General features: G+C 57.6%; 1 protein-coding gene across 1 annotated transcript in view; it reads right to left on the bottom strand.

Moving 5' to 3' along the window:
* Nucleotides 1–6,758: 6,758 nt before the first annotated feature.
* TAMALIN (trafficking regulator and scaffold protein tamalin) overlaps nt 6,759–26,696 on the bottom strand; it is a 20,615-nt gene continuing 677 nt past the window's right edge. The window contains exons 2-8 of the mRNA XM_034792624.1: nt 17,161–17,210; nt 11,770–11,824; nt 10,884–10,986; nt 9,867–9,960; nt 9,136–9,202; nt 8,983–9,049; nt 6,759–8,749 (exon numbers count right to left, since the gene is read on the bottom strand). Coding sequence (XP_034648515.1) covers nt 8,286–8,749; nt 8,983–9,049; nt 9,136–9,202; nt 9,867–9,960; nt 10,884–10,986; nt 11,770–11,824; nt 17,161–17,210 — 900 coding nt within the window. The 3' untranslated portion in view covers nt 6,759–8,285. The remainder of the gene's footprint in view (nt 8,750–8,982; nt 9,050–9,135; nt 9,203–9,866; nt 9,961–10,883; nt 10,987–11,769; nt 11,825–17,160; nt 17,211–26,696) is intronic.

Below are 26,696 nucleotides of genomic sequence, written 5' to 3'. Positions count from 1 at the left end.
CAGAACAAAGGTGAGTCCCCCCCATGCAGATGGGAGCTGGTGGATGCTGAGCTCTTTGACGCTCTGGCCGCAGGCGGGCTCTGTGTTAAAGCCCAGTGAAATTGGAGGGGGAGAACTGCTGAGCTGGGGGTGGGGGTTGCTCTCCCTTAACCCCCCCCCACTGATAGCAGCCCTCCCCCAGCCCGTCCATGTACACACACACACCTAGCCCCATACAGGGTGTCACGCAGAGCCCACGCCCACTTCCACACCCCCACACCAGAGACGTGCACAAGCGGCAGGCTGGGATCTATTCATAGCCATTGTGCCCGGCCCTCGACCCACAGGCAGCTGTGCAGGGGATTAGACAGAGCCGGCTCCCTGCCCCAGGCCCCAGGGGCAGGACTGGGCAGTGAGGAATGTGCAGCTGGGGCTGGGTGGGAGCGCAGGAGACAGATGGGGTGGGAGGTGGGTGGCAGCCCCATGCTGGTGCAGAGCGGGGCCCTTGTGCCGCCCGGCCTGACAGCCCCTCCAGGAGCCGCCCTGCAGCACGGTCCCCTCTGGGGCGAGTCAGCCTCCCCGACCCCCCCAGAACCTCCCCATGACGGCGCCTGCCCTGACGCGCTGGGGCCTCACGGGGCCTCCCACCAGCCATGCGGTTTCGTTGCTTTCCTCGCCTCATGGCTTTCCCCGGCCTTATCTCGCCACATCATCTGCGGCAGCAGCGCCCCGCGCTATGGCACAACGGAACCGAGAGATGAGCAATAGCTGAGGGCAGCCGCCCTGCTCCGGCTTTCGGGCCCGGGGATACCCAGAGCCAGCGGAGACGGGCATGTAAAATACCCTGGGGCTTTCGCATGCCAGTCCCCTCCAGCTCCGGCTGGGAACCCAGCGCCACGGGATTCTGACCGGCCACGGCTCAGGGAAACACCTGCTAAAAAATCCTCCCAACTTTCCTGGGCTCGTGCCTTAGAGCGATGAGCTTGGCCGTGGTGGCTCTCCAGGGTGGGCGGCCTTGGCCCCCGCCAGCCTGTGGCACCCATGCGGGCCAGCAAGACATCTGGGGGTCTCTCCTCCACCAGGCCTGCGTGCCGTGAGCTTCACGGGAGGAGCTGACCCCCGCTGGGCATGGAATGTGTGGGGCTGAGACCGCCCCATGGCCCAGTGCTGGGGTTAGACAGCGACAGACCCCAAGGAGCCAGTCTCAGCCCGTCTCACTGCAGGCAGCATCTGCAGACGTGGCCGCCCATATGTTCCGCTGCTTCGCCTGCCCTCCGAGAGCGACATCCCCCCATGCGCAGGGCCCTGGTGCATCCCTTCATCCGGCATTAAAGAGCCAAAGGACAGTAAATGCCTCAAGCCGGGGCTGTACCGCGCCTGACGCTGCTGGGTGACAGTGCAAACCAAATCAGCCCTAGAGGCAGGACCTGGCCAGCCTGCTCTGCGCTCACCTCCCACGCCATGCGCACAGAGCAATGCTGACCCAGGCTAGGACGGCAGGACAGAAGGGTTTGAGGCAGTCAAAGCAGCAGAAGTTTGAGGGATAGGAGCTGCTGCCCCTTGTGCTTATGAAGCTGCAAACGGACGGTTGCTTGGTCAGATTAAGCGTTGCGGGGTAGGAAACGCAGGCCAGCAGGGAGGAAGCCAGTTTGCAGCAGGGTTTTGCTTCTTCCTTGCTTGGTTTTCAATCTATCACTTTACAGAGCACCGCGGAGTCTGGCTAGGGAGAGGTTTGGCAGGAAAAGACACACAAGCCATTTCCTGTCTGGAACAGGGCGATTCTAGCTCTTCACTTACGCATGGGGGCTCGTTAGAGCCTGCTGGCTGGTGATTTGGCCAGGCAGGACCGTCTCCCTCAGTGCTGTGAGGGGGCCAGGAGCTCAGATTGAAAGAAAAAAAAAAAAGTCTCTATAAAATCATGGCTCAGTTTTACTTTTCTCTTTAAAGGGCGTTGGCACATGCGCCAGCTCTGCCAATTTGATTAGCTCATCTCTCCCATTAGTCATTTCATGTCACCCTCCTACAGCGTCAGGAGACACTCAGCAGACTTTGGAATGCAGTTCTCAGGGACCCAGGTGATGCAGGATTTTAATATTCATGCTGGAGGTGCCACAAATAAACCTCCCAGGATCATTTTGTTCAGTGCACGAGCTGTCCTTGATTCCCTCTTCCAAGCGGTTTCTCATTTCACTGCCGGGGGGAAGACGGAGGAGGATCTGAAATGGCCCCAGGTGCAGAAGGCTCCTGGGAGAGGATGGGATGTCAGGATGTTGCTCTGGGGGGTCAGAGCCCAGGTGCCTCTAGTCCAGTCTCCGACAAGGACCAGTGCCAGATTATTCAGAGCAAGGTGCCAGAAACCTCTTCAGCCCTCGTGTTGGAGGTTAGTTAAACACCTAATATTTAATCACCTCCCAAACATACCTGAGCATTAACTCCAGCTCGTTGTGTGACCCCCCTACAGTGTGTCCAATGCCTCTTTGAACTTTGCTACATTCCTGATTTCTGGGACATCCTTTGGCAATGAGTTCCACAGGCTAATTACACAGGCACAGGGGGAGAGGGAGTATTTCTCTTGATTTTTTGTATTTGCCATGTTTAGCTTGAAGGATTATGTCCTTCCCCTCTCCCTGATTTCCCCCAAGGGCACGAAGAGAAGCAACATGGAGGTGCTCTCACCTGGCACTCCCCACTCAATGCTGCTACTAACGTGACCAGCCCTGAAGCAGTTACTCCTAACAGCAGCTAAGGCCTTGCCCCCGAAGCTGGTTTCACCCACCCAGGGCACTGCCACCATTAGGCTCCAGATTCGACACCCCAAGAAAGCCCCGGCTCGCATGCCCCATTCTTCCCGGCCGAGGAGTGAGAACGAACCCCGCCAGACACCCTGAGTCATGCTGCTTAGGGCAGAGTTGGAAAGCACCCCCTGCTGAGGACGGGAAAGCCCCTGTACGGGGGGAGAAGGCTGGTCCCTGCTGAGACCACGGGCTGACGCCCAGCGCTGTAGTGGCAGGCAGCTCCCAGCAGGGCAGGGTCCTACCAACCCGAGTGTGGCATAGGAACAGCTCAGTCCTCAGCGCCCCAGGCCGTGCAGAGGGGCTGCTTGCCAGCCTAGGCCACGGAAAGCTCTGGCTTAAGCCTGCATCTTTAGCGGTCACCAGGGGACGACCCCGGACAGCATCAGGCACCATCCTAGAAGCATCACAGCTACGTGGCTGGATACGCCAACCTCTCTTCCCTCCAGCAGGAGCAGAGCCCTGACTTCGTGCCGGCAGCACGGCTGATGGAGGAGAAATGTTCGTCATGCGCAGAACCCTCTCAACCGCACGCCAGCTGCTTGCGACTCACTGCAGGAAAAATTAGCCAGCCTGACCTTTCTAACGAGTCTTCGGCCCAGAGGATTCCAGAGCGCGCGGTCCAGCATCTACCAGGAGCCTTTGCACCTACCACGCAAATGCAGCCACCTCAGGGGAGCCCGAGTGGTATAGCCGGGGACTACACCAGCTTAAGGCAGGGCATCTCCTATGCAAACTCCAAGGAGAAGTTTAGGCAGGGGAGACGTAGTTACGGAGATTGGAATTTGGCCAGAACACCAAGCCCTTGGCTCTGTTATCGTTACCTCAGTGTGAATGTTCTTCGCCTAGAGAGAACGTTACTATCAACGTGCAATAAGGTCTAATGAGCACAAGGGCCCAGGGCTGCTGCTCCAGCAGCTAAATGAATAAAGGAGGCAGACTAGCAGCAAGCGCATTTCCCTTCTGAGAGCCGGGAGCGGCTCCTGGGGATGGACTTAGCCCCAGGCCAGAGAGCCCAGCACGGCTACTTCCAGGGGTTTAGAAAACAGATTAGAGGTCAGAACAAAGCTGCAGCCTCGTGGCATCCGCAGGGCCAGAACTCAGACTCTCCTGCTCCATTAGCAGTACAGGGGCTATGACCCACACTTGAACTCTGCTTGCATCCGTGCCAGGGCAACGTGAGCAATATCTACCTCGCAACCACTGCTAAACCCTTTGGAGGGGTCGGGCCAATGGCTGCAGTTTATTTGCCAAGTCCAGGATAATTCCCTGCCCCTTAGAGGCTGCACATTAAAGGGGGTCACACAGGCATTGCCCTGCCTGCAGGGGGAGCCAGTTCAGACTCCCACCAGATCCAGGCAAGTCCCAGTTCAGCGCTGAAGGCTCTGGAGAGACCATCAGACCCAGCAATTCTCAGCCGCCCCCTGGGCAGAACCTCTTCTCTCCGCACTAGGGGCTTTCCTCCCCGCCCCAGCCGGCGCACGGCCACCGTCTCTGCTTTGCACAAGGCCCCGCAGCTGCCAAAACAACGGGCGGCCGGCGTGCGAGGATGGTTTTAACAAGGAACCCCTGGGAATGGCGGGGCCGTGGGATGCACTTTGCGTGTGCGTGGGCAGGGGAGCACCGAGGAGGGGGGCCTGCTGGAGCAAGTCACGTTCCCCTTTGAGCGAGATCCGAAGGGGGTGTTATTTGTGGGGGGGGGGGTGGAAAGGGGGGTGATTCCCACTCAGGCTGCTGCTGGCTTGAATCCCCTGAAGGGAGGTTGGATTGTCAGGCAGCCCCAGCCAGGGCCCTGCAAGCCCAGCGTTCACTCCGGCTCCAGCAGACGGGGGCTGGCGGATTCGTGCCACGCTGCGCAGCTTGGGAATAAATCCACCCCACGCTCGGCCTCGGGGCTTTGCTGCAGCAGGAGGGTGGGCGAGACGTCGGCTTCAGGAGCTCGGACCCTGCCCCTCCACCCGCAGGAAGTGCTGTTAGCAGCACCGGGCCTGGGCCCCCCAGCGGAGCAGCTCGGAGCCTGCACCGGCCGGCTCTAAGGATGCTTCCCTAGGCGCTGGCCCCAAAGGCCCAGCTGAGCCCAGTCTGGGGGGCTCACCGCAGAGGGACAGGGCAGCCTGGGTGTTTATTCCCTGCGGAAAGCCGGGGAACAGCATCAGCCACTGGCCAGGAGGGAGGGAGGATTCCTAGGCCCAGCTCCGTCATTGACCTATGACCTCAGCCAAGCCACTTTGCCTCCTTGGGACTCAGTTTCCCCATCTCCGTCCCTGGCCCCAGCACTGCAGCGTCTGTTAGCCTCACACGCCCGGCAGGGCAGATGGGAACCGCGGCCGGGAGAGGCAGAGTGGCTGGCCCAGCATTAGACGGGGACTCCCCCCAGCTCTCCCCCATCCCAGGATCCACCAGGAGGCCCCCCAACTTGAAACTCTCCCAGTTGGGTTCTGGGCCGACCTCTGCTCCAGAAGGGTGGGGGGTGGCGCAGCCCCCAGCCCGCTGGGTTTGCTAGAAAAAGACAGGGCAGGTGCTCCCCACTGTTGCTACTTCACCGTCATTCACCGCTCACCCCTCCCCAACACCAAGTTCCCAGGACACGGCCAGGGGGCAAGTCACCCACCCTGCTGCAAACAAGAACCGCAAATCAACTGCCCGGGGGCTGGCATGAGCAGGAGGGACCTGGGCTGGTCTCTAGGGAGCCCCACACGGACAGGATGGCTCTGGGGGCACCACACGTCGCCAGCCCTGGCTTGGATCGCCACTTTGCCCCTCCCTCTCCAGCAACCTTCTGGCTGGGGGCTCACTGCTACCTCCATCCCTACCTCATAAGGCAGCCCCTCCCCCTCTGGAGCCCTCAGCCCCCCCTCCATTCCCGCCCTACCTCCAGCAGGAAGTTTTCCAGGGAGGCCATGGCACTCGGGTGCCTTGCTGCAGTGAGCGGTGGTGAGCCGGGTGGGCCCCGGGCCATCCCTGGGCAGCTGCGCGTCCTCTCCCCACCCCAGCTGCCCTACTCGAGGCTCTTCCACCTGCCAGCTCAGGCCAGGGGTGTCAGACCCAGGTTCAACTCCCAGCTCTCCAGGTGCATCCCTGGGCAAGCGGCTTCATTTACGCCCTGCCTCAGTTCCCCACCTGGACGAGAGGGGGTTATTCCCCCTCCCCCTTTGTCTGTTCAGACTGGGAGCTCACTGGGGCAGGGATGGACTGTGCAGCCCCCAGCCCCGTGGAGCTCGGCTTTCCGCCAGGCCAGAGCGTCCTAGTTACCACCCATCACCCACCCCCCAGGTCTGCGCAGCCCACGCTCCTGCATTGCTTGCCCTGTGGACCCCCTGTCCCCCGGCTGGGAGCTGGGGCGGCCTAGCCTGTGTCCAGCCGGGCGCACGGCTGGCTTGCAGCACCATGGTGACGGGAAAACCTCTCCCGAGTCCACTCCCTGCCCTAACCTTAGCGGGGCTGCCTTGATGCAGGGCTATTTTAGGCCCTTAGCCACAGGAACGCTGGGGCTCCCTCATGGCTCCAGGCAGAGCCGGAGGAGCAGCTCCGGCCGAGGGGCTGGCCCGAGGCACCTGCAGGCTGGGAAATCGGGGAGCAGACCCCACCGACAGTAGGGGGAAGCCTGTCCTGATCAGCAGGATCGCCCCCCTCTCCGCCCCCCAATTCCATTTACAGCAGTTCATTGGGGCGAGGGCCTGTGGCTGTACTGGAGAGAGCTTACAGGAGGGCTAAGCGTGGCCCCCCTCAGACAGACACTCGGGGGGGGGGCTAACAGAGGAGCTTAATGGAGACGTCCTCTGAGCCACTCAGCCCATGCAACGCTGACAGGTGCATGGGGCGGAGTCCGGATGCCTGGGTTCCGTAGCCAGCTCTGCCACTGACCCCAGGGGCGAGTCCTTTTGCCCCCGCTCCTCTGACCCCCACCTTCCTCGGGGACACTCCCCCATCTCGGGAAGCGAGCGAGCCAAGGTGAAATTACAACAGCCACACGCGGATGCAAAACAGTCTCATTGTATTGATCAGAATCTGTGCCAAGCATTTTAACAGCGACATCCGTGTCTGTACAAAACCTCACACCCCCCCCCACCCCCACAGCTAACTGCACCCGTGTCCCAGCCACAGCCCCGCCCCCCTCCGCTGTCTAGCGCTGTTTGGGGGGTGGGGGCTCCATTTGATAGACACGTCCAGCGGGGAGCCCTCACTTGCCGAGCCACCCTCTTCCTGTAGCTATTTCCTGAGATAAGAACCAGCTTTGCTGGGAAGTTCCCCCCGGCTCCATGGAACCAGTTTCTCTCCCCTCCCCCAGCAAGAGGAACGGAGCAAGTGAAGATGGAGGCAAAGCCTTTTCCTGAAGGGCTGCAGGTCACCAAGAACGGCCCCATCCTGCACTCAGGCCAGGCTGTCCCTGAGTGCTGACTCCGCGTTCCAGAGAACGGACACGCCGCCAGTGGTCCAGCCATCCCCAGGGTCTGATCCCGCAGGGTGCACAGCAGCCCGAGCGCTCTCCCGGCCACGGGACAGCCCCGCACCTCAGTCTACAGGCCAGAGGGACGAGCAGTTCTGCTGGCGTCAGACGGTTACAAAGGGATCTTCTCTCTCCAGCCCAACGCGGCACCGGGCAGAGAGACAGACACCCCCAAGGTTCAGTCACCTGGGCCATAAATAGGGCTGACAGACGCACCAGACGTTGCAGGAAGTCACGCAGAGCCCGGCGCTGCAGAGACAGGAGGAGGATGTGGCTGGACCAGAGCAGAGCTGCTGGCTGCCTTCCAGGGGAAAGCAGGAGGGGGCCCCACCCCTCTCAGGGCCGGGATGCTCCCCGCTGCATCAGGGGAAGAGGGTGCCTGCTCGGAGATCCCTCTGGCTCCTGCTCCATGCGGAGCACTTGTCATGGCTGCTGGGAGCCTCTGGGGTAGCACCAGGATCCCGCTCTTCCTGGGACAGTCCTGTGCCCACTGCCGCCTGGCCCCCTGGAGACACGGGCAGGGGCATGGCCAGCCTCTCCCACGCCTCTTGCTCCAGGCGCTGCTCTCTTCTCCCGTGGCCTCCCTGCCGATGGTACTGGCCTGAGGGCAGAGCCCGTTTGATGCTGCCCCAAACGGGCTCCGACCCATCAGCTCATCCGCCCCCAGAGCTATTGGAGGGGTTCGGTCACATGAGGCCTGGAAGCGAAAGGTCCCCCACGGCCCATTCCCCCAGGACACCTGAAAATCCCCCCTAACCGTGCAGACGGGCCCAGTTCCCTCCTCCAGCAGTTCCCACGAGCAGGCACCCAGGCTGCCGCTGGGGCTAGATCCAGCTCCTGCTGCCCCCCCCCGTCCCCTTACATGTTTCTCCTTCTGTGGGGGGAGCAAATATCCCCTCTGCCCTTCACAGCAGAGCCCCCCCAGCTCTGAAACCCAAGCCCTGGCCCCACACTGCCAGGGCACCGGCACCAACCGGGATAATAAATAAATAAATAAACCTAAACAAACTTCTTAAAACTTGGCTGCTCCATGGCCCCCCCGTGCCCGCCCCCGTAGCCAGCGCCCCCTACAGGTGGCTCTCCTCCTCTTCCAGAGAGCGGTTCAGTCCCGGGATGAACTTCAGGAGCCTTTTCCGGAAGCTGGTGTGTTTGCTCTTGCGGGTCGTGACCGTGCAGCTCTTTTGGTCACCTGGCCTGTCCCAGAAGAGGCCCACGGCCCCGTTGCTGCTGCTGGTGCATTTGACACTGGCACTGCGGGTCAGGGCGGGCCGGTGCTGGGAGAGGGCTGGGGGGGCGCTGCCCCCGTCCCGCCCAGAGTGCCCGTCCAGGGAATCGGCCGAGTCAAAGAAGCAGGTCTGGTAGACGGAGTCCTCGCTCTCCTCGGTGGCGGTGCTGACGCAGCTGGATGTGCTGCCCGCGCCCGACAGCATCTTCCCGAAGGCGAGGGAGCCGCTCGTGAGCCCGGCGCTGTACAGGCAGGAGCGGACGGATTCCAGCGTGTCGTAGATGCTGGGGTCTTTCACCACGATCCCTGGGGGAACAAGGGGCATTAGAACAGGCTGGGCACCGGAACGCCCAGTGCAGCCAGGGCGTCAGCCAGCAGACTCGTCCCCTCCCCGGCTGGTCTCAGCAGTTCCCATATGGAAGGGCGGGGGCTGGGTGTGCTCCCACCCCCATCCCAGCACGGGGAGGTTCCCACCCTGCTCCGGCAGCTTTTCACTCCCATAGCGAAACAGGCCCCCGCAGCCCAGTGCCCCCACTCACCACGCACCAGCCTCTGTTCCTGGACCATCAGCGAGCGGTACTCCCCCCACTTCTCTAACAGGGTTTGCTGCAAGACAGACAGGCCAGTTAGAGCTGCCCAGCGGGGACCTGGCTGTGGACGGGCGGGTGGCTCACTCCAGGTCACAGCCTCACCTTTAGGTACTGCAGCCGGGCCTCCAGCTCCGCTCTCCGGATGGACGTCCCGTACAGCGTCTCCAGCCTGCAAGAGACGAGCATCTGGTAGCGACCAACCAAATCGCAACCCCCCATGGAGAAAGGGGGTTCCGTGCCAGCCTGCCCCACCCCCTGCAGCAAAGGGGGTGTTCTCTGCAGACCCCCCCTTTCAAGCCCCTGCAGCAAAGAGGCATTGGGTGTTTTTCCAGAGTTCAGCCCAGCACAGGAAAACCCGGCTCCTTGGGCTGCCCTGGGACCAGCTTATCCATCTCATGCCCCCCGAGGCAGGACCTGGCGCCGAGCTTGGGTCTGACACGGTCCCGCAGCAGAGGGGAAGGAGCCTTCCTTTCAGCTCGTGGCCAGGCCAAGGGATCGGAGCTGGAGCGAGCTCCCTCGCAGCCAGGTGGGGCACTCCAAGGGTGGCCCATTCCCCCCGACTATGAGACCCCCAGCTGGCGGGGGACGCGCAGGAGCTGCTCCAAGCAAGGCGCTGGGCTTTGGGAGCCAGGGCAGCCCCCAGTCCCGCTGAGTCAGCCAGTTCCTGTGGGCACCGGCTGCTTCCTCCTGACCCCCGGCCCGGCCCCACCTCCAGGACAAGCCAGCCAGGCACCAGAGCAGTGGGACAGCTGATCCCCACCTCCCACCCAGAGCACGGGGAACGCGTCCCAGCCCCAGCTCTCCTGCCCCCAGGGCAGCTGCAAGCGTCTCACCTGAGCACGTTCCCAGAGGCCTTGATGATTTCCACGATCTCACGGTGCCGGATGCCCTCCACGTTCAGCCCGTTCACTGCGGTGATGGTGTCTCCTGGGAGGCAGGTACAGCACTTAGCCACCCGCGCCAGCGGCACGAACTTCAGCTCGGTGCCCCCGCAGGGGACTGGCTGACGCAGCCGCCCCCTTCCCACCCCATGGATCCAACACTAACCCCGAGCCCAGGACAGAGGGGGCAGGGCAGCTGGAGCCACATGGCACAGAAAGGACTTTCCCCAGGGCACAACTGGACAAGAACCCAGGAGTCCTGGCTCCTGGTCACCACAGCTCTGACCACCAGCTCCCAACCCCTTCCCCAGGCCAGGGAGAGAACCCAGGAGTCCTGGCTTCCAGCTGGAATCTGGCTGGCCGGGAACATTACAAGAACCAGCGCATGGCAGAGCTCAGAGCTACCCCACCCCACTGTCTGCTCATGGAAGGCCCCTGCCCCAGTGAACTTCGCAGAGTCACTTCCTGCGCTGGGCTGCCCAGCATCAGACAGCGGCATGTGCGGTAACGTGATAAGGTGGGGGACACTGCCTGTGTGGCTGGCATCCGCCAGGGGCTGCGTGCAAACAGGAGCGATTGTGAAGGGCAGCGTTTGTGACTTCCCCCTCGCACCTGAGACCAGTCAGCTCCCAGGGGCCCTGCAGCCCAGAGCTCTGGGAGTCAGTCAAACAACGCAAGGCCAAGGAAGAGCAGAGGGGCTGACACCCAGGTGCCGCGCACGGAGCTGCCTTTTCCTGAACCATTTCTCAGTTCTCCTCCTCCCACTCGGCAGCTCCCAGCTCCGGTTACCTCTGTTCCGCTTACCCTTAAGCGGACAGTGAACAATGCAGGTTTATTGCCACTATTGTTAGTGAAATATGGGTCTGCCCCTGAAAGCCAGGATGCCTGGGTCCTACCCCTGGCTCTGACAGCCCCCCCAGGGGTGTGAGATGGGGACCAAGCCCCGGGGAGCTGGCGCGATGCACTTACCGGGTGTGAGCCCCGCTGTCTGGGCTGGGCTCCCCTCGTGGACCCGGCAGACAAAGGTGAACATTTCCACGCTCTTCTTGTCTTGGTGGTGGAGTCCATAGGTCTGGAACGAGCAGCCGCCAGTTTGTTAGTGGGAAGGGCTGAGCGAGCACTGGCCGGCCGGCCAGATACACGGGAAGCCTCCAGCCCCGAGGTTAGCCCCATCCATCTCCCAGTGCCGCGTTGCCTCCTCAGGTCCCTGCGACAGCCGGAGCCAGGGACTGCCTACGCTGCCTCCCCCCAGCTCCGTGTCCCTGCACGTCAGGCGCCACCACCCCAAACGTTCCGTATTTAACCAACATTTGCATAGTGCTTAGCAACGCACAGCGACGCGGGCCCCCCCACGGGCCCCCAAACCCAGCCCGCTCCAGATGGCTGCTTTGCGTGAGCTGCCGGCCCCCTCCCGCCATCTGAACCGTGACTGAGTCGGGGGCGGTTTCTGTAACTTCGGCATCATCGCTGCTAAAAATAAACCCTGGCTCAGATGCAGTTTAAAAATACTGTAAATGCAGAGCAAGGTCTGGTCTGAAATGGCTGAAACCAGGGCAGCTCCTCTGCCCCGCGAGCACGCTACCGCTCTGGGGAACAGCGCTGCCTGCAACAGCCGAGCATGGGGCAACCCCACCCTACGAACGGAGCTGATACAGCTACGCCTGGCCGTGCGGCACTGGCTAGCCCCCAGCACCACAGCCGGGACGAGTGGCTAGGAGAGGCAACCCTGGGTCCCCCGGGGGCCTGCCTGGCCAGCGCTGCCTGGCAGAACCATGATCCGAATCCCACTTGAGGTTGGTTTTCTTAGAGCGACGGCCAGCCGATTTCTCTGCCCTCGGGGGCGGGGGGCACTCACCTGGATCTCAAACCCAAACGTCTCCTCTGCCTCCTTGTCCAGCGTGATCACCTTCCTGGGGAGAGAAAGGGTCATCAGCAGCGGCCTGACACTCCCCGTTCCAACCCGCCCATGGCTGCGTGCCCAGAACAGAGCCACGGCCCCCAGGGCAGCATCTCACCCGTGTCACTGCTATTGTTCCCTGCAGCACCAGTGATATCCCCCCACCCCAGCGGCGTCTCGCCAGCATGGAGCATGGCTACCAAAAACTCAACCCCCCTTGTCACAAATCACATTCAAATCCCTTCCTCAAAACACTTCCTCTCTCCCAGGGGCCTCGAGCCAGGGCCTGAGGCACAGATGGGTTAAGTGACTTGCCCAAGGTGACACAGGTCAGTAGCAGAGCCAGGACGAGGCCCCAGGAGTCCCAGCTCCCGGGTTTAAAGCAGGAATGATCGGAGGCCAGAGCCACGTTTAATTATACAGCTTCCCCAGCGAGGGGCAGGAGGGGGAAGAGACAGCGACACAGACGTGATGACTTCAGCGTGGGCCTGACCCAGAGCGGAACCCCATCCTCCCACCATGAAAGGGGAATCCACCCTGACTACCTGCCGGGCTCTACGTACCGAGCATCAGGCCCCACCCTGCAGGCCACCCAGTTTCACAGCCACTGGCAGGCTGGCCCCACCACTCCCCGAAGCGTGTTATTTAACAAGTTGCATAAGCGTCTCCTGCCCGCAGCTCAACGATTACGCTCCAAAAGGGGTTTATTCTTGTGCTCCAGAACAATGCAGGCAGGAAAGTGCGTCGTGCCCCTTGGCCAAGCAGCTGCTTCAGTGTTTTCACTGAATTAAGCCTTCGCCGAACAGCTCCCCCCAGATTCAGCATGAGTCACTGGGCCTTCTCCGGGGTGTCAGGAGCCGCAGAGAGAAAGGAGCTATCGGCAAACCTGGAGGAGCACCGAGGATAATCGCTGCTGTCAGGAAACCGACTCTCACACTGCCTGGTGCTGCGAACTCGGGAGTGTCCCTTAACCTCTCTGCACCTCATGTCCCCCCCCACTAAAAATGGGGACAGTGGTGCAGCCCTGGCAGAAAGCCTTGGAGGACGTGACATGGGACGGCTCACAAGCCCGGCCCCCCATGTGCTGCCCAAGGGTTACCATCCTAGTCTCTGCTGGAAGGAGCCTGGATTGCTGGTCCCACTTCCAGCACCTGAAATATCAGGGCTGTGATCGGTTTTACTTTCCCAAGGAGGTGGCTTGTCTGGGGCACTCGAGATCTCTGCTCCAGCATCGCTACTAATGCAACCCGCCAGTGTTAACACTACACTAGTGGAACACGTCTACGAGGGTAAAGCACCACTTGCACCAGTGCAACATACCCGCCCCATGTCCGGGCTCCCAGTGCAGACACGTTACCCAGCTGCAAGCCCCGCCTTAAAGCCAGCAGCAGCACATCTCCACCCCCCAGATTCCCAGACTCCTAAAGCAGACAAGCCCTTCAGTTTATAATTAAACCCGGGCGCCCCTTCGCGAAGGGGATGCAGCTTCTTCCATGTGTAGCCGGCAGGAAAAGAGCTGCACGTCCAGCCTTCCCATTGACTCTAGCTAACGGCCACGCCAGCCCCACCGAGGGGACAGCCCGAGCCCCTGGGAAGCAGCAGGGCTGGGGGGTCGCGTGGGGTGAGTTAGGACACCGGTTTGCAGGCTGGGACACATCAGGTCCCAAGCACCACCACACGCTCCAGCAGGACCCCACACAGAGGGGCCGAGGGCTGGGATGTTTCCAAAGCCCTCTCAAAACAGTGACTCGGCTGCCGGCTGGATCCTTCTGGCACTCGGATAATTAAAGCCGGCTTTGAATTTCTTTTACATGCGCCACGGAGGCTGGAGAGGAGAGACCTCCCTGGATCAGAGCCCAGCCCCTGCAAAGGCAGGAACCAGTGTCCTAGGAGGGGAAAAGCCCCCATCACACCCCACATCACAGGACAGCAGCAGTCGCCAGCAGCACAAAATCGGAGGGGCCCTTTCCCAGCTCTGGTGTCAGCCTCGCAAAGGGAAACAATCCCCACCCCTTCAGCCTGCTGCCCTTCCAGAGGCGTTTACCAGCTCACGTGCGATGTGTCATGCCTGCCCCTGAGCGGGTATTTAACAAGCTCCACTGGAGGGCTCCCAGCCGCTCATAATGGGTCTTATTTAACGTGGGAGAATTTCACCCTCTGGTAAAGAAAATTCATCACTTCCCCCTGCCCCCACGCAATCACCTGCCATGGCTAACCGCTCAAAATAGCCTTTATTTATAGACTTCTCTCTGTGGTTCAAACATACACGCTTCTGCAACTCGTTCATTGCTGTCACAGCCTTGCTAAAGGCCCAATCCTGAGCGGTGCTTGCAGCTTTCAGCCTGGTGGGACTGAGCGGTGACTGGTTGCCCCGAAACCCCAGGAAGGCTGGGATAAAAGCCAGCGAGAGAGGAAATCCAATGCTCCGAGAGGAGCTGCAGCCTCTGGGGCTTTTCAGCAGGCTTGTGTCCGGAGCCCAAATGGTTAATGGGTTTTCCTGGCACGCAGCCTTGGTTTTATGACACAGGCTGGATTTCTGGGCATGCTGGAGACCCACCCCCTGGAAGGTGTTCAGACCCTCTGACAGTCAGGTCCTCGGCCCTGCAAGGCCCCCGTCCTGTATGCGCCAATCCCTTGCTGACTGCAGACCTTTGCAACCCTTTGGTGTGCAGCACTTTCCCACTGCAAAGGAAAGAGGAAGTAGGGCAAGAGACCACCCTGGCTTAACCAGGAGATCTTCAGTGATCTAAAAGAGTCCTACAAAAAGTGGAAATTCAGTCAAATGACAAAGGATGAATATAAACAAATAACACAAGTAGGTAGAGAAAATTAGAAAGGCCAAGGCACAAAATGAGATCAAACTAGCTAGGGACATAACGGGTAACAAGCAAACATTCTACAAATACATTAGAAGCAAGAGGAAGACCAAGGACAGGGTAGGCCCATTACTCAATGAGGGGAGAAAGACAATAACAGAAAGTGTGGAAATGACAGAGGTGCTTCATGACTTCTTCGTTTCGGTTTTCACCAAGAAGATTGGTGACGATTGGACGTCTAACATAGTGAATGCCAGTGAAAATGAGGGAAGATAAGAGTCTAAAATAGGGAAAGAACAAGTCAAAAATTACTTCGATAAGTTAGATGTCTTTAAATCACTAGGGCCTGATGAAATGCATCCTAGAATAGCCAAGGAGCTGACCGAGGAGATATCCGAGCCATTAGCAATTATCTTTGAGAAGTCCTGGAATATGGGAGAGATTCCAGACGCCTGGAAAAGGGCAAATCTAGTGCTTATCTATAAAAAGGGAAATAAGGACAACCCGGGGAATTACCGACCAGTCAGCTTAACTTCTGTACCCGGAAAGATAATGGAGCAAATAATTAAGCAATTTGCAAACACCTAGAAGATAATAAGGTGATAAGTAACAGTCAGTTGGATTTGTCAAGAACAAATTGTGTCAAACCAACCTGATGGCTTGTTACCCTGTCAAAGAGAGCTTTGTGGATGGGGGGGAAGCGGTAGATGTGGTATATCTTGACTTTAGTAAGGCTTTTGATACTGTCTCGCATGACCTTCTCAAACACAAACTAGGGAAATACAACCTAGATGGAGCTACTATAAGGTGGGTGCATAACTGGTTGGAAAATCGTTCCCAGAGAGTAGTTATCAGTGGTTCACAGTCATGCTGGAAGAGCATAACGAGTGGGGTCCTGCAGGGATCGATTCTGGGTCCGGTTCTGTTCAATATCTTCATCAATGATTTAGATAATGGCGTAGAGAGCACACTTAAAGTTTGCAAACGATACCAAGCTGGGAGGAGTTGCAAGTGCTTTGGAGGACAGGATTAAAATTCAAAATGATCTGGACAAACTGGAGAAATGGTCTGAACTAAATTGGATGAAATTCAATGAGAACAAATGCAAAGTACTCCGCTTAGGAAGGAACAATCAGTTGCATACATACAAAATGGGAAATGACTGCCTAGGAAGGAGTACTATGGAAAGGGATCTGTGGGTCATAATGGATCACAAGCTAAATATGAGTCAACAGTGTAACGCTGTTACAAAAAAAGCGAACATCATTCTGGGATGTATTAGCAGGAGTATTGTAAGCAAGACACGAGAAGTCATTCTTCCACTCTACTCTGCACTGATTAGGCCTCAACTGGAGTATTGTGTCCAGTTCTGGGAGCCACATTTCAGGAAAGATGTGGACAAGTTGGAGAGAGCCCAGAGAAGAGCAACAAAAATGATTAGAGGTCTAGAAAACATGAGCTATGAGGAAAGATTGAAAAAATTGGGTGTGTTTAGTCTGGAGAAGAGAAGACTGAGAGGGGACCGGTGACCACCTTTTATGTACTTGAAAACTGTTATCAAGGATGAGGGAGAAAAATTGTTAACCTCTGAGGACACGACAAGAAGCAAAAGGGCTTAAATTGCAGCAAGGGCGGGTTAGTTTGGACATTAGGAAAAACTTCCTAACTGTCAGGGTGATTAAGCACTGGAATAAATTGCCCAGGGAGGTTGGTGGAATCTCCGTCATTGGGGATTTTTAAGAGCAGGTTGGACAAACATGTCAGGGATGGTCTAGACAATACTTAGTCCTGCCAGGAGTGCAGGGGACTGGACTAGATGACCTCTCGAGGTCCTTCCAGTTCTAGGATTCTAGGAACTCCCACAGGGCCAAGCTGCATGTCAGTCCCCAGCTCCAACGGCCCCTTTGGACGCATGCCTGCCCCCAGCCAGGGGAGCTCGTTACAAATGGAACGCTTCTGAGGCACTAATTGACTTTGCCCCCCGATGCTGGTTCTCTGCTGGCATCCCCACTCGGCTTGGCCCGTTCGCAGGGGGTCGAGAGCCCAGAGGGCCCGAGCCCAGTGCAGCTGCGTTGCGTGTGCAGAGGGAACATTTAAACTTCCCTGAAGCTTTAGGAATTCATGAAACTTCTCTTTGATATTAGGTTGGGTTTTTTTTTTTTTTTTTTTTTACTACACACAATCAGCCCCCCTCCCTTGCCGGCAGGGCACCATGGGGCTGTTCCCCTTACCCCCTGCCCTGGCCCAGCCCCGCAGACCACAAGCCGGTTTGCAGGCCTGATCCGGGACAGCGGAGGAGTGGGCACCGCCTGGCGTCACAGCCAGAACTGGCGGTAGCTAGCGACAGTTAACGGCCCACACCCAAGAGCTGATCAGAAGCTGGAGGGTGCTTTTTCGGAGCCCGTCGAGATGCTAGGGAGTAGCGAGAAGCGGCTCTGGCTGGAGAAGGGGAAGGAGGCTACTGTACTCTGAGTCAGACGAGACTTTTGGTGCCCCCGGTTGTTGTTTGGGCTAAGGAAGCGGTGTGGCTTACCGGTGCTGCTCCGGGGATGGGCTCAGAGATTTCCATTGGCATCCAGAGCCCTAGGAGAGTGAGAAAACAGACCAATGTTAGACCGGCCGATCCCTTCCTCCCTGCAACGGCAGACGCTTCCCCCACGGGCCCCCGGGGCGTTCGCTGCAGAACTGCCAGGCGACAGAGCACATGGCCCTTCCATACCACCTTCCGGGTGAGTCCTGAGCCCCATAACGTCACTTCCCAGCCGCTGGGGCTGGCAGAGAGGGAGTGACCTCGCCCAGCGATCCCGGCTAACAGCGTGGCAGGGATATGAAGCCCAGCAAGCCGGGGGCTGACCTCAGTCTGGCTGGCCCCTGCTGGAGCCAGGACACGGGACTGGAGGGACTCTCAGGTCTGACCCAGTCACACAGCGACTCAAGGGCTGGGCCAGGCCCCAGGGATCCCAGCTGCCAGCTGGAGAGCCAATGCCATCCCGGGCCCTAGCTGCAGGGCACGTGTGAACGTGGAGGGAGGGGCGGCAGGCTCTGCCTTCACAGGGCTGCCGCCCGGCATACAGGCAGGTTCCACCCTGTGTGATGTCCCCATGTAACCAGAGGACCTGGGCAGAGCTCGCCTCTACCCAGCACCACCGAAATGGCTCCCCTTCGCCCCACCTTTTACCAAGGCGCAGATTCGCCAGTGCACAATCGCTGCACCAGCATCCTGCGCAACGAGGTGTAAAATCTGCCTCCCCCTGCGGCTCCGGCTGGCCCTTAGAAAGGGCTCGAGGGGCATTGGGAAGAGGGGCTGGGCTCTGCCCCTTTGGAGCCGTTCGGGGTCAGGCACCCACCCCCTGCCCAGCTGCTACATCCCAGACGGGCACCAGCTTAAGCAGGTGTTTTAAGACCTCTTCCAATGTGGCGCCCCCGACCCTGCAGCATCCGCCTCCCGCTCTGTGACCAGTAGAGCCCCTTGGCGGCTGAACTGATGGGGAGCACCAGGCAGCAGCGGCGAGACAAGACACAGCTGTTTACTCCTGAAACCGACCACCTAGCGCCGCAATAGAAACCTGCGGCGCCGGGTCAGCTGACCCGGGCCAGCCGGGGCCGAGCCGCAGGTCTCTTACTGCAGTGGAGATTCCCGCCCCAGCCCGAATCTAGGGAGCAGACTGCACTGCAGGGGCGCTGCCCTTTGGGAAGATGAGACGCCAAGGTCCTGCCGCGCTTTCGGATCCCATCGTCCCTCTTCGCGAGAAGGCCAGCGACCTCGGGAAATGTCAGCTGGGCAATTGCCCCCCCAGTCCTCCCCGCAGGGAAACGGCGCACTGGATTCCAGAATGTGCCGTGCTGATGGGTCATTTCAACAGTGGCTGCACGTCACCCCAGATGCAGCTGCATTTGGGCAGAGTTTGTGAAGCGCTTGGGCACGAGACGTGCTACAGAAGACAAAGAGCAGGCACGAGCAGGCCCCACCAGGCCAGGGCTGAACCAGGGGACAGATTGAATCATGCTTTGGTTTAAGTTGGAGCCTGCATCTGTTTGACACTTGTCCCCCGTTCTGACGTCAAACGGAATCGCTGGCTCCTGTCACGTTCTGTGCATTGCGTGCTATGGCAAGCACTCTGTGGGGCTGGGAGATGAAAGCCCCGCGGACAGAAAGCCTCTTTGTTTTCCCTCTAAAGTCAGATTTTTAATGCAAAATTCAACAATCCCCCTCATTGTTGATCATTTAAAAACTGGGGAACCAACGCCCGATGGGAGGCAGCGGCAAGGCAGACGAGCCAGATGAATTCGCATAAATGGATCACCCCGAGGTGGGCGGCCCCGGGACCCACTTCATAGTCAGCCGTAAGAATTTCAGACATCTCGGCCGAGGCACAAGCAGCGGCTGACTATAAAGTCGGGGCTTTGTCACCAAGTGTCTTTTTTTGCTGCTCTTTGGTTCAACCCGATCCCCGCTCGCAGCGGCCAAAAAGCAGACAGCAGGTTTTTATTAAACTGCCTTTGAAAAGCCCAGCCGCCCCCACCCCACACAAGTGGAATTCGGTTTGAAAATAAACACGGGCTAGAGCACTGCCCCAAGCTCCCTGGATCGCCGGCCAAAGCCTCCGTCTTCCCCCATAGCTCGACTGCACCCTCAGCCCAGCGTACCTGCCCCCTTAGCACCCTGCCCTCGCCAGTCGGGCTCATCTTTCTGCCACTGTCTTAGCTACACTCCTCGGAAGGGCTGCCCCATGGGCTCCACTGGCCGGGCTGCCATCTGCCAAACGCCGCCCCGGCCAATTCCGCGGTGCTGCGGGCAGGACGCGTGCACAAAGTGAGCCCCGTCGGGGACCCGCGAGCTGGCCAGCCAGCCACTGCCGCCGCCAGGGATCTCCAGGCTCCTGCCCCGCGGGAGGAAAGAGCGCAGAGCAGAACTAAATAATCCAGAGGCCGCTCACAGCCCTTCCTGAGCGGAGCAGAGCGAGGCAGCTTCAACCGGCAGCCAACTGAGCTCCTCCTTTTATCTCCAACGATAAACATTATCCCCCCCCGACCCCCCCTTTGGTCCTTGGCAGAATCAAACCACTGAGCAGAAACCATGGACCCGGTGTCGCCACGTGTCATTAAACCGACTCTTGTGCAAACACGTGCTTCCGACACGAAGCCGAGGCAGCACGGAGGGACGCCACGCCCTGCGGGTGGAGCATCGTTACTTCTGCTGGGGTGGCAGGTGGGTAACGATGGCCCACACCTGCCAGGGCTGCCCTCCCCAGCTGGGATGCGCAGGAGTCAGAGGGGGAATTTAATCTGCCCCCCACCCCCCAAAAAAGAGGAAGCTCTGTGCTCGGAGGAGCCAGGTGCTGATAAATGTACATGGAAACTGACCATGCAAATGGCTCTGCGCCTCCTATGGAAATCCAGGTTTTGAAAGTAAAATGTGCCGGTCCTGCTCCCCGACAGCTCCATAAACAAACCACGTGGCTCATCCACTCACCAGCAGAGCTGGTTTCCTGCCTGGGGCCAGAGGCACCAGCGCCTGGTTTGCGACTATCCAGCTTTCTCCAAGTTTCCGCACAGCTGAGTTTCAGCCTGGAAGAGCCCAGACTGTGCACACACAAGGGCTCACAAGCCACTGGAGTGCGACTGGCTTGGGGGTGAAGGGCAGTGTCGGGAGGCACAACAGCGAGGAGATTTGGGTAAAGGATCAGGGGAAGGCAGGTGGTTATCATTAGCATCCAAGCAGAGAAGTGCTGGGTCCTCCCACGCTGACCTGCCCAGAACACACGTCTCTGTCCTCCAGAGATTCTGAGAAGCTACGTGGACGCAAAGGAGTAAACCCAACGCACTGTGCCGCCAACCCCCTGGACCCCTGCCCCAGACGCACTGAAGCCCTGTTCTGGCGGGTGCTGGCTAGGGCGTATTTCCCTCTGGCACGAACACAAGGCCGGCTGCCCCCTTTGCACTGTGGCCGTTCCTGCTACCAGCTCCAGGACTCTGCACTAGATCGCCCTCCTGGGCTTCGAACCCACTGCACCCGCTTGTCCAACCATTTCAAACGTGATGATCAGCCACTAAGCCCCCCCCCCCCCGAAATTATTCTGCCCCACTCCTCCCCACTCTGCAGAAACTCCATCCATGACCTCCTAGTTCAACTTCGAGTTTCTTGGCAGAGCGTCAGCCTCTAGATTCACTTCTCTTCTGAGGTTCTTAGCAACCCCGGACTCTCAGTTCCCCCCCCTCCGCCCCATCCAGCCCCAAACCACTTTCAGGAAGTTTCCTCGGCGAGGCTGAAAGTCTCACTTGCTTTGAGAGGGATGCGAGGAAAGTTTGTGCAATGCCTCAGAAGGCCATTCAACCTGTGCCCTGAGCGCCAGCCTCTGGGTCAGCACGGAAGGGGCGTCCCCCAGAGCCGCTGAGCGGCCAGGAGCCGGAGTGGGTAAAGCATGCAGCGTCCTCGAAAGAGACAGCATGTAGGGCCAAGGGCTCCCACTGCCTCCCCTTGCATGACACTAGCCTCAATGCCCATTTGCTGCTTTGCCCCCCCAGTCTCCATGCCTTTGCCACAGAACCCCTTACGTACAGCCTCCCGCCCCCGCTGTCCTGCCAAGTCAACCCCCGCTGCCTTCAGAGCCCTCCTGGCCACTGGAGTCCAAACTCCTGCCGGCCTCGAGCACATCCTGCCTGATCTGCCTAACTCAGCGGCCCTGGACAAGCCCTCAGAGCCGGCGCCCAGCGGCACCCCGCTCCTCTAGCGCTCTTCACCCAGGGGAGCCAGAGGAGCGTGCAGAGCGGTATTATCCTGCTTTCCAGCTGGGGACATGCCCTACTCAGGGTCACAGCCAGTCAGTGGCAGTGCTGGGCGCAGACCCCGAGAGCCCTGACCCCCAGTTCTGCACCAACGCGCAACCCGCACCAATCAGAGCAGATGCTGTTAGAACGACAGGTTGGTGCCTCTGTATCATTCACTTCCAACTGCTTCAGCTTGTGACACAGGAGTTCTCAGCCAGGGCTGCAAACTCCGCTTTCTCCATGGGCACCGAGGGGGGAACAGCATAACTTCACAGATACATAAATCCCCCACAACCGTAGGAGATTCCAGCACCCGTATTTAGGCGACAGTTTTTCTGTCTTGGCAGGAGACACGAGAATCCACTTTGCTCTTCGGCAGCTATTGACGCCTGTGACTATACAGACAGCGCCGAAAAACCACCCCCCTCACCCCCGCACTACGTTGATGTGGCTTAGCCACAGAGATCAAAAACACAACTAGACATGGTTTCCACAGCTCCACTCCTGACCTCACACACGTTAACCACCCTCAGTTAAAAAAAGCTTATCCAAAAAGGGAACCTGAGAAGTCATTTGTTTCTTTGTCTCCCCCATCAATTGTTTCATTATGTTCCACACTTCCTGGACAATTGCGTCAATGTGTCCTAAGTGGTCGTGACACCATGGTACCCAGAGCCAAGCCTGCTGTGCCGTCACAGGCACCCCATAAATCACACCCCACAATCACACGCTCCCAAAAGTTGTTCACTTAAGGACTTGCAGCCTCTGAAGACTGGCTCCACCAAGAGCACTGCATTCGGCGACCCTGGTGAACAGCAGTGTTTCCAGGCTGCCACAGGGATGGGGAAGCTGGGCAGGAAGCGAGCCCATATTTCTCCAGTAACGCCCGCCCACCCCCACACAGTGCCTGCGTCTCCCTCTGTAAAAAGCACATAACTGACCAGTGAACTGCCCAGTAGAGGATATTACTAAGGGAAGCAAGTGGTTTCAACAGCTGTCAGAAGAGGACTAAACATTGACCTGCAGCCAACAAGGGGTGTTCATACTAAAAGCACAGCCTGTGTTCTGATCCTAACCCCCATCCCATCCCTCGCTATGCTGTGTCTAACTTGGTCGGCATGTTCTTAGGACCTCTCTTTGCCTGCAAAGCATTGGTGCTGTAGGAAGGGTATGAAAAACAGCATCCATTGTCCCTATACTTAGGTGAACATTATAAGAGTTATTGAAGGCCAAATCACACTTGGAGTTGCAGTTAGCAAGGGATGTTAAGAGTAACAAGAAGGGTTTCTTCAGGTATGTTAGCAACAAGAAGAAAGTCAAGGAAAGTGTGGGCCCCTTACTGAATGAGGGAGGCAACCTAGTGACCGAGGATGTGGAAAAAGCTAATGTACTCAATGATTTTTTTGCCTCTGTCTTCACGCACAAGGTCAGCTCCCAGATTGCTGCACTGGGCAGTACAGCATGGGGAGAAGGTGACCAGCCCTCTGTGGAGAAAGAAGTGGTTCAGGACTATTTAGAAAAACTGGACGTGCACAAGTCCATGGGGCCGGATGCGCTGCATCCAAGGGTGCTAAAAGAGTTGGCGGGTGAGATTGCAGAGCCATTAGCCATTATTTTTGAAAACTCATGGCGATCGGGGGAGGTCCCAGATGACTGGAAAAAGGCGAATGTCGTGCCCATCTTTAAAAAAGGGAAGAAGGAGGATCCAGGGAACTACAGGCCAGTCAGCCTCACCTCAGTCCCTGGAAAAATCATGGAGCAGGTCCTCAAGGAATCAATTATGAAACATTTAGAGGAGAGGAAAGTGATCAGGAACAGTCAGCATGGATTCACGAAGGGGAAGTCGTGCCTGACTAACCTAATTGCCTTCTATGATGAGATAACTGGCTCTGTGGATGAGGGGAAAGCAGTGGATGTGTTATTTCTTGACTTCAGCAAAGCTTTTGATACGGTCTCCCACAGTATTCTTGCCACCAAGTTAAAGAAGTATGGGCTGGATGAATGGACTGTAAGGTGGATAGAAAGCTGGCTAGATCGTCGGGCTCAACGGGTAGTGATCAATGGCTCCATGTCTAGTTGGCAGCCGGTTTCAAGTGGAGTGCCCCAAGGGTCGGTCCTGGGGCCGGTTTTGTTTAATATCTTTATTAATGATCTGGAGGATGGTGTGGACTGCACTCTCAGCAAGTTTGCAGATGACACTAAACTAGGAGGCGTGGTAGATACACTAGAGGGTAGGGATCGGATACAGAGGGACCTAGACAAATTAGAGGATTGGGCAGAAAAAAACCTGATGAGGTTCAACAAGGACAAGTGCAGAGTCCTGCACTTAGGACGGAAGAATCCCATGCACTGCTACAGACTAGGGACCGAATGGCTAGGTAGCAGTTCTGCTGAAAAGGACCTAGGGGTCACAGTGGACGAGAAGCTGGATATGAGTCAACAGTGTGCTCTTGTTGCCAAGAAGGCTAACGGCATTTTGGGCTGTATAAGTAGGGGCATTGCCAGCAGATCAAGGAACGTGATCGTTCCCCTTTATTCGACATTGGTGAGGCCTCATCTGGAATACTGTGTCCAGTTTTGGGCCCCACACTACAAGAAGGATGTGGAAAAATTGGAAAGAGTCCAGCGGAGGGCAACAAAAATGATTAGGGGTCTGGAGCACATGACTTATGAGGAGAGGCTGAGAGAACTGGGATTGTTTAGTCTCCAGAAGAGAAGAATGAGGGGGGATTTGATAGCAGCCTTCAACTACCTGAAGGGGGGTTCCAAAGAGGATGGAGCTCGGCTGTTCTCAGTGGTGGCAGATGACAGAACAAGGAGCAATGGTCTCAAGTTGCAGTGGGGGAGGTCCAGGTTGGATATCAGGAAAAACTATTTCACTAGGAGGGTGGTGAAACACTGGAATGCGTTACCTAGGGAGGTGGTGGAGTCTCCTTCCTTGGAGGTCTTTAAGGCCCGGCTTGACAAAGCCCTGGCTGGGATGATTTAGCTGGGAATTGGTCCTGCTTTGAGCAGGGGGTTGGACTAGATGACCTCTTGAGGTCCCTTCCAACTCTGATATTCTATGATTCTATGCTCATGCTTCTGGTCATGGCTGCCAGCTGGGGTCAGGAAGGAATTTCTCCTCCCCTGCTTTTCACTTGGAAATCTGCACAGCTAGGGAAAGGTGTGGGGTTTTAGGACTTCTCTTGAAGCACTGGCCACAGGGAATTGCTCCAAAACAGGTACTGGCTTCCAGTTCCTTTCCAGGTGGAATTTAAGGGGCTTGAGGTGGCCTGACTAAACCCCTACAGGTTGAGGGATATCAAAGGCAACTATTGATGGCAAGTATCAGGGGGTAGCCATGTTAGTCTGCATCCACAAAAACAGGGAATCCGGTGGCACCTTAAAGACTAACAAATTTATTTGGGCCTCAGCTTTTGTGGGTAAAAAAACCTCACTTCAGATGCATGGAGTGAAAGTTACAGATGCAGGCATTAATGTATATTAATCTGTAACTTTCACTCCATGCATCTGAAGTGAGGTTTTTTTACCCATGAAAGCTGAGGCCCAAATAAATTTGTTAGTCTTTAAGGTGCCACCGGACTCCTTGTTGTTTTTATTGATGGCAAGTTGATTATAGGGCCAATTTATATTGTGAGAGACAGCGTCTGTTTTGGGGCGGATGGGAGAGAGTTATGGCTGCCTGTCCCTATGCTCATATGACTTCTAGCATGTGCACAAGCACCCAGAACCCTGAATAAGTGCTTTTGACACAAATACATGCTGACGAGATAGGAATGCTCACGCTACAGCAGACTGTGGGCTACGCTCCCGTAGTTCTGCCGACTCGGCCCTTTCTTTCCCACCGACAGCCAATTCTCTCTGGGGAAAGTTTTGATAACTTGGTTCAGGACACAGCAAACTTTTTAAACTAAGACATTTCAAACACTTCACCTTCCAGCAGCCTAGTATTTACTTTCCCCTCACGCCCAGCAGAGAAAGCCAGTTACCAACTTAAACCCGGTTTAGGAAGCAGCCCTTTTACGTGGAATGCCAGGGGCTTTTTCCGGGGACCAGCCTAAGCAGTCAGTTGACGGCCTTAGACAGACCGTCTCTCAGGCCACGAGGGGCGAAGTTTCTTAAAGTTATTTTCGTCTATGTTGCATAAAATTGTCAGTGACCACGGCCACGTAACGAGCCTAAGGTGTTCTCTTTCCACTGGAAAGTGTCAGGTCAGATTTAAACCCCACACTTCAGCATCGTGTGTAATCAGCTTTTACAGAGGTCAGTGGAAAATTCGGAGAGTTTTTTTTTTTTATAAAAAAAGAGTTCTAGTGAGAAGTTCGGTTTAAAACCAAACAATTCCCTGCATTGTTTACAACCCATTGTGTCACTGGGCTGGGGCATGAAAAGCTGGGAGTGAAATGACCGAGAGAGAACCAACAAAAGTAAAACCAACTAGCTTCTTCGTTGCCTTTGTTACTGGTGAGAGGCAGGAAGGAAACCAGCACAGAGCCAGAACTGCATCAGATCTTTGTAACCTTCGCTTTACCACCACAACTGGAGAGATGAGTTTAACCCATCAGCGTTAGGTGGAATATGCCACTGATCTATATGCAATAAGACACACACACACAATTCCAGCCACGTAGAGTTTGATGATCAACAAGGGGGACAAGTTGTCTGCGTTGGCAATCCGCTCCCAGGAACTACCCGCTCAGAGCAGTGGCCCCCCTAGCCCAGTGCCCCCATCCCCAGCAGGGGCCGGCAGTGGCTGTCTCAGAAAACAGGAGAAAGCCCGCAGGGCACAGGTACAGGGAAGCCTGCCCGTCCTGTGGCTCCTTCTCCCTAATGCCCACCCTGCAGGGGTCAGTTCAGACCCTAAAGCAGGACGATTTAAGTGCCCCCATCTCAGCGCCCCCAGCAGCACCGCAGGCCCCGGGTTCTGGATGCTCTCGGAGAGCTCAGTCTGTTAGGGGAAGCTGGCCCTGGGGGTGCCACAGGGCCGGTTTGGCATCACAGCACAAGAGGGACGCGCCCTAGGGCTGGCAGGTCCCTGGGGACTAGGGGGAACCCATGGCCTTTCCCTGCATCCCACACACCATGGGTCGGGAGGTGACGCATTAGGACAACACAAGGTGCCGGCTGCACCCCAGGGAGGGGCCAAGTCCCTGCTGGGGGTGGATGGTGGGTCACGCAGCGGTTAGTCCATAGCCTGTGGGCCCAGGGGGGTAGGAGGTTCAGTCCCATTTGTACCAAGGGGGTCCGGTGGGGTGGGGGCTGGGATTGGGACCGAGCCCAAACCCTCCCAGCCCCCAC

This window comes from Trachemys scripta, chromosome 16, assembly GCF_013100865.1.
Source record: "Trachemys scripta elegans isolate TJP31775 chromosome 16, CAS_Tse_1.0, whole genome shotgun sequence".
In the NCBI taxonomy this organism is placed as follows: domain Eukaryota; kingdom Metazoa; phylum Chordata; order Testudines; family Emydidae; genus Trachemys; species Trachemys scripta.
Note: the sequence above shows the minus strand (reverse complement) of the source record. Positions and strands in the feature narration are given on the sequence as shown.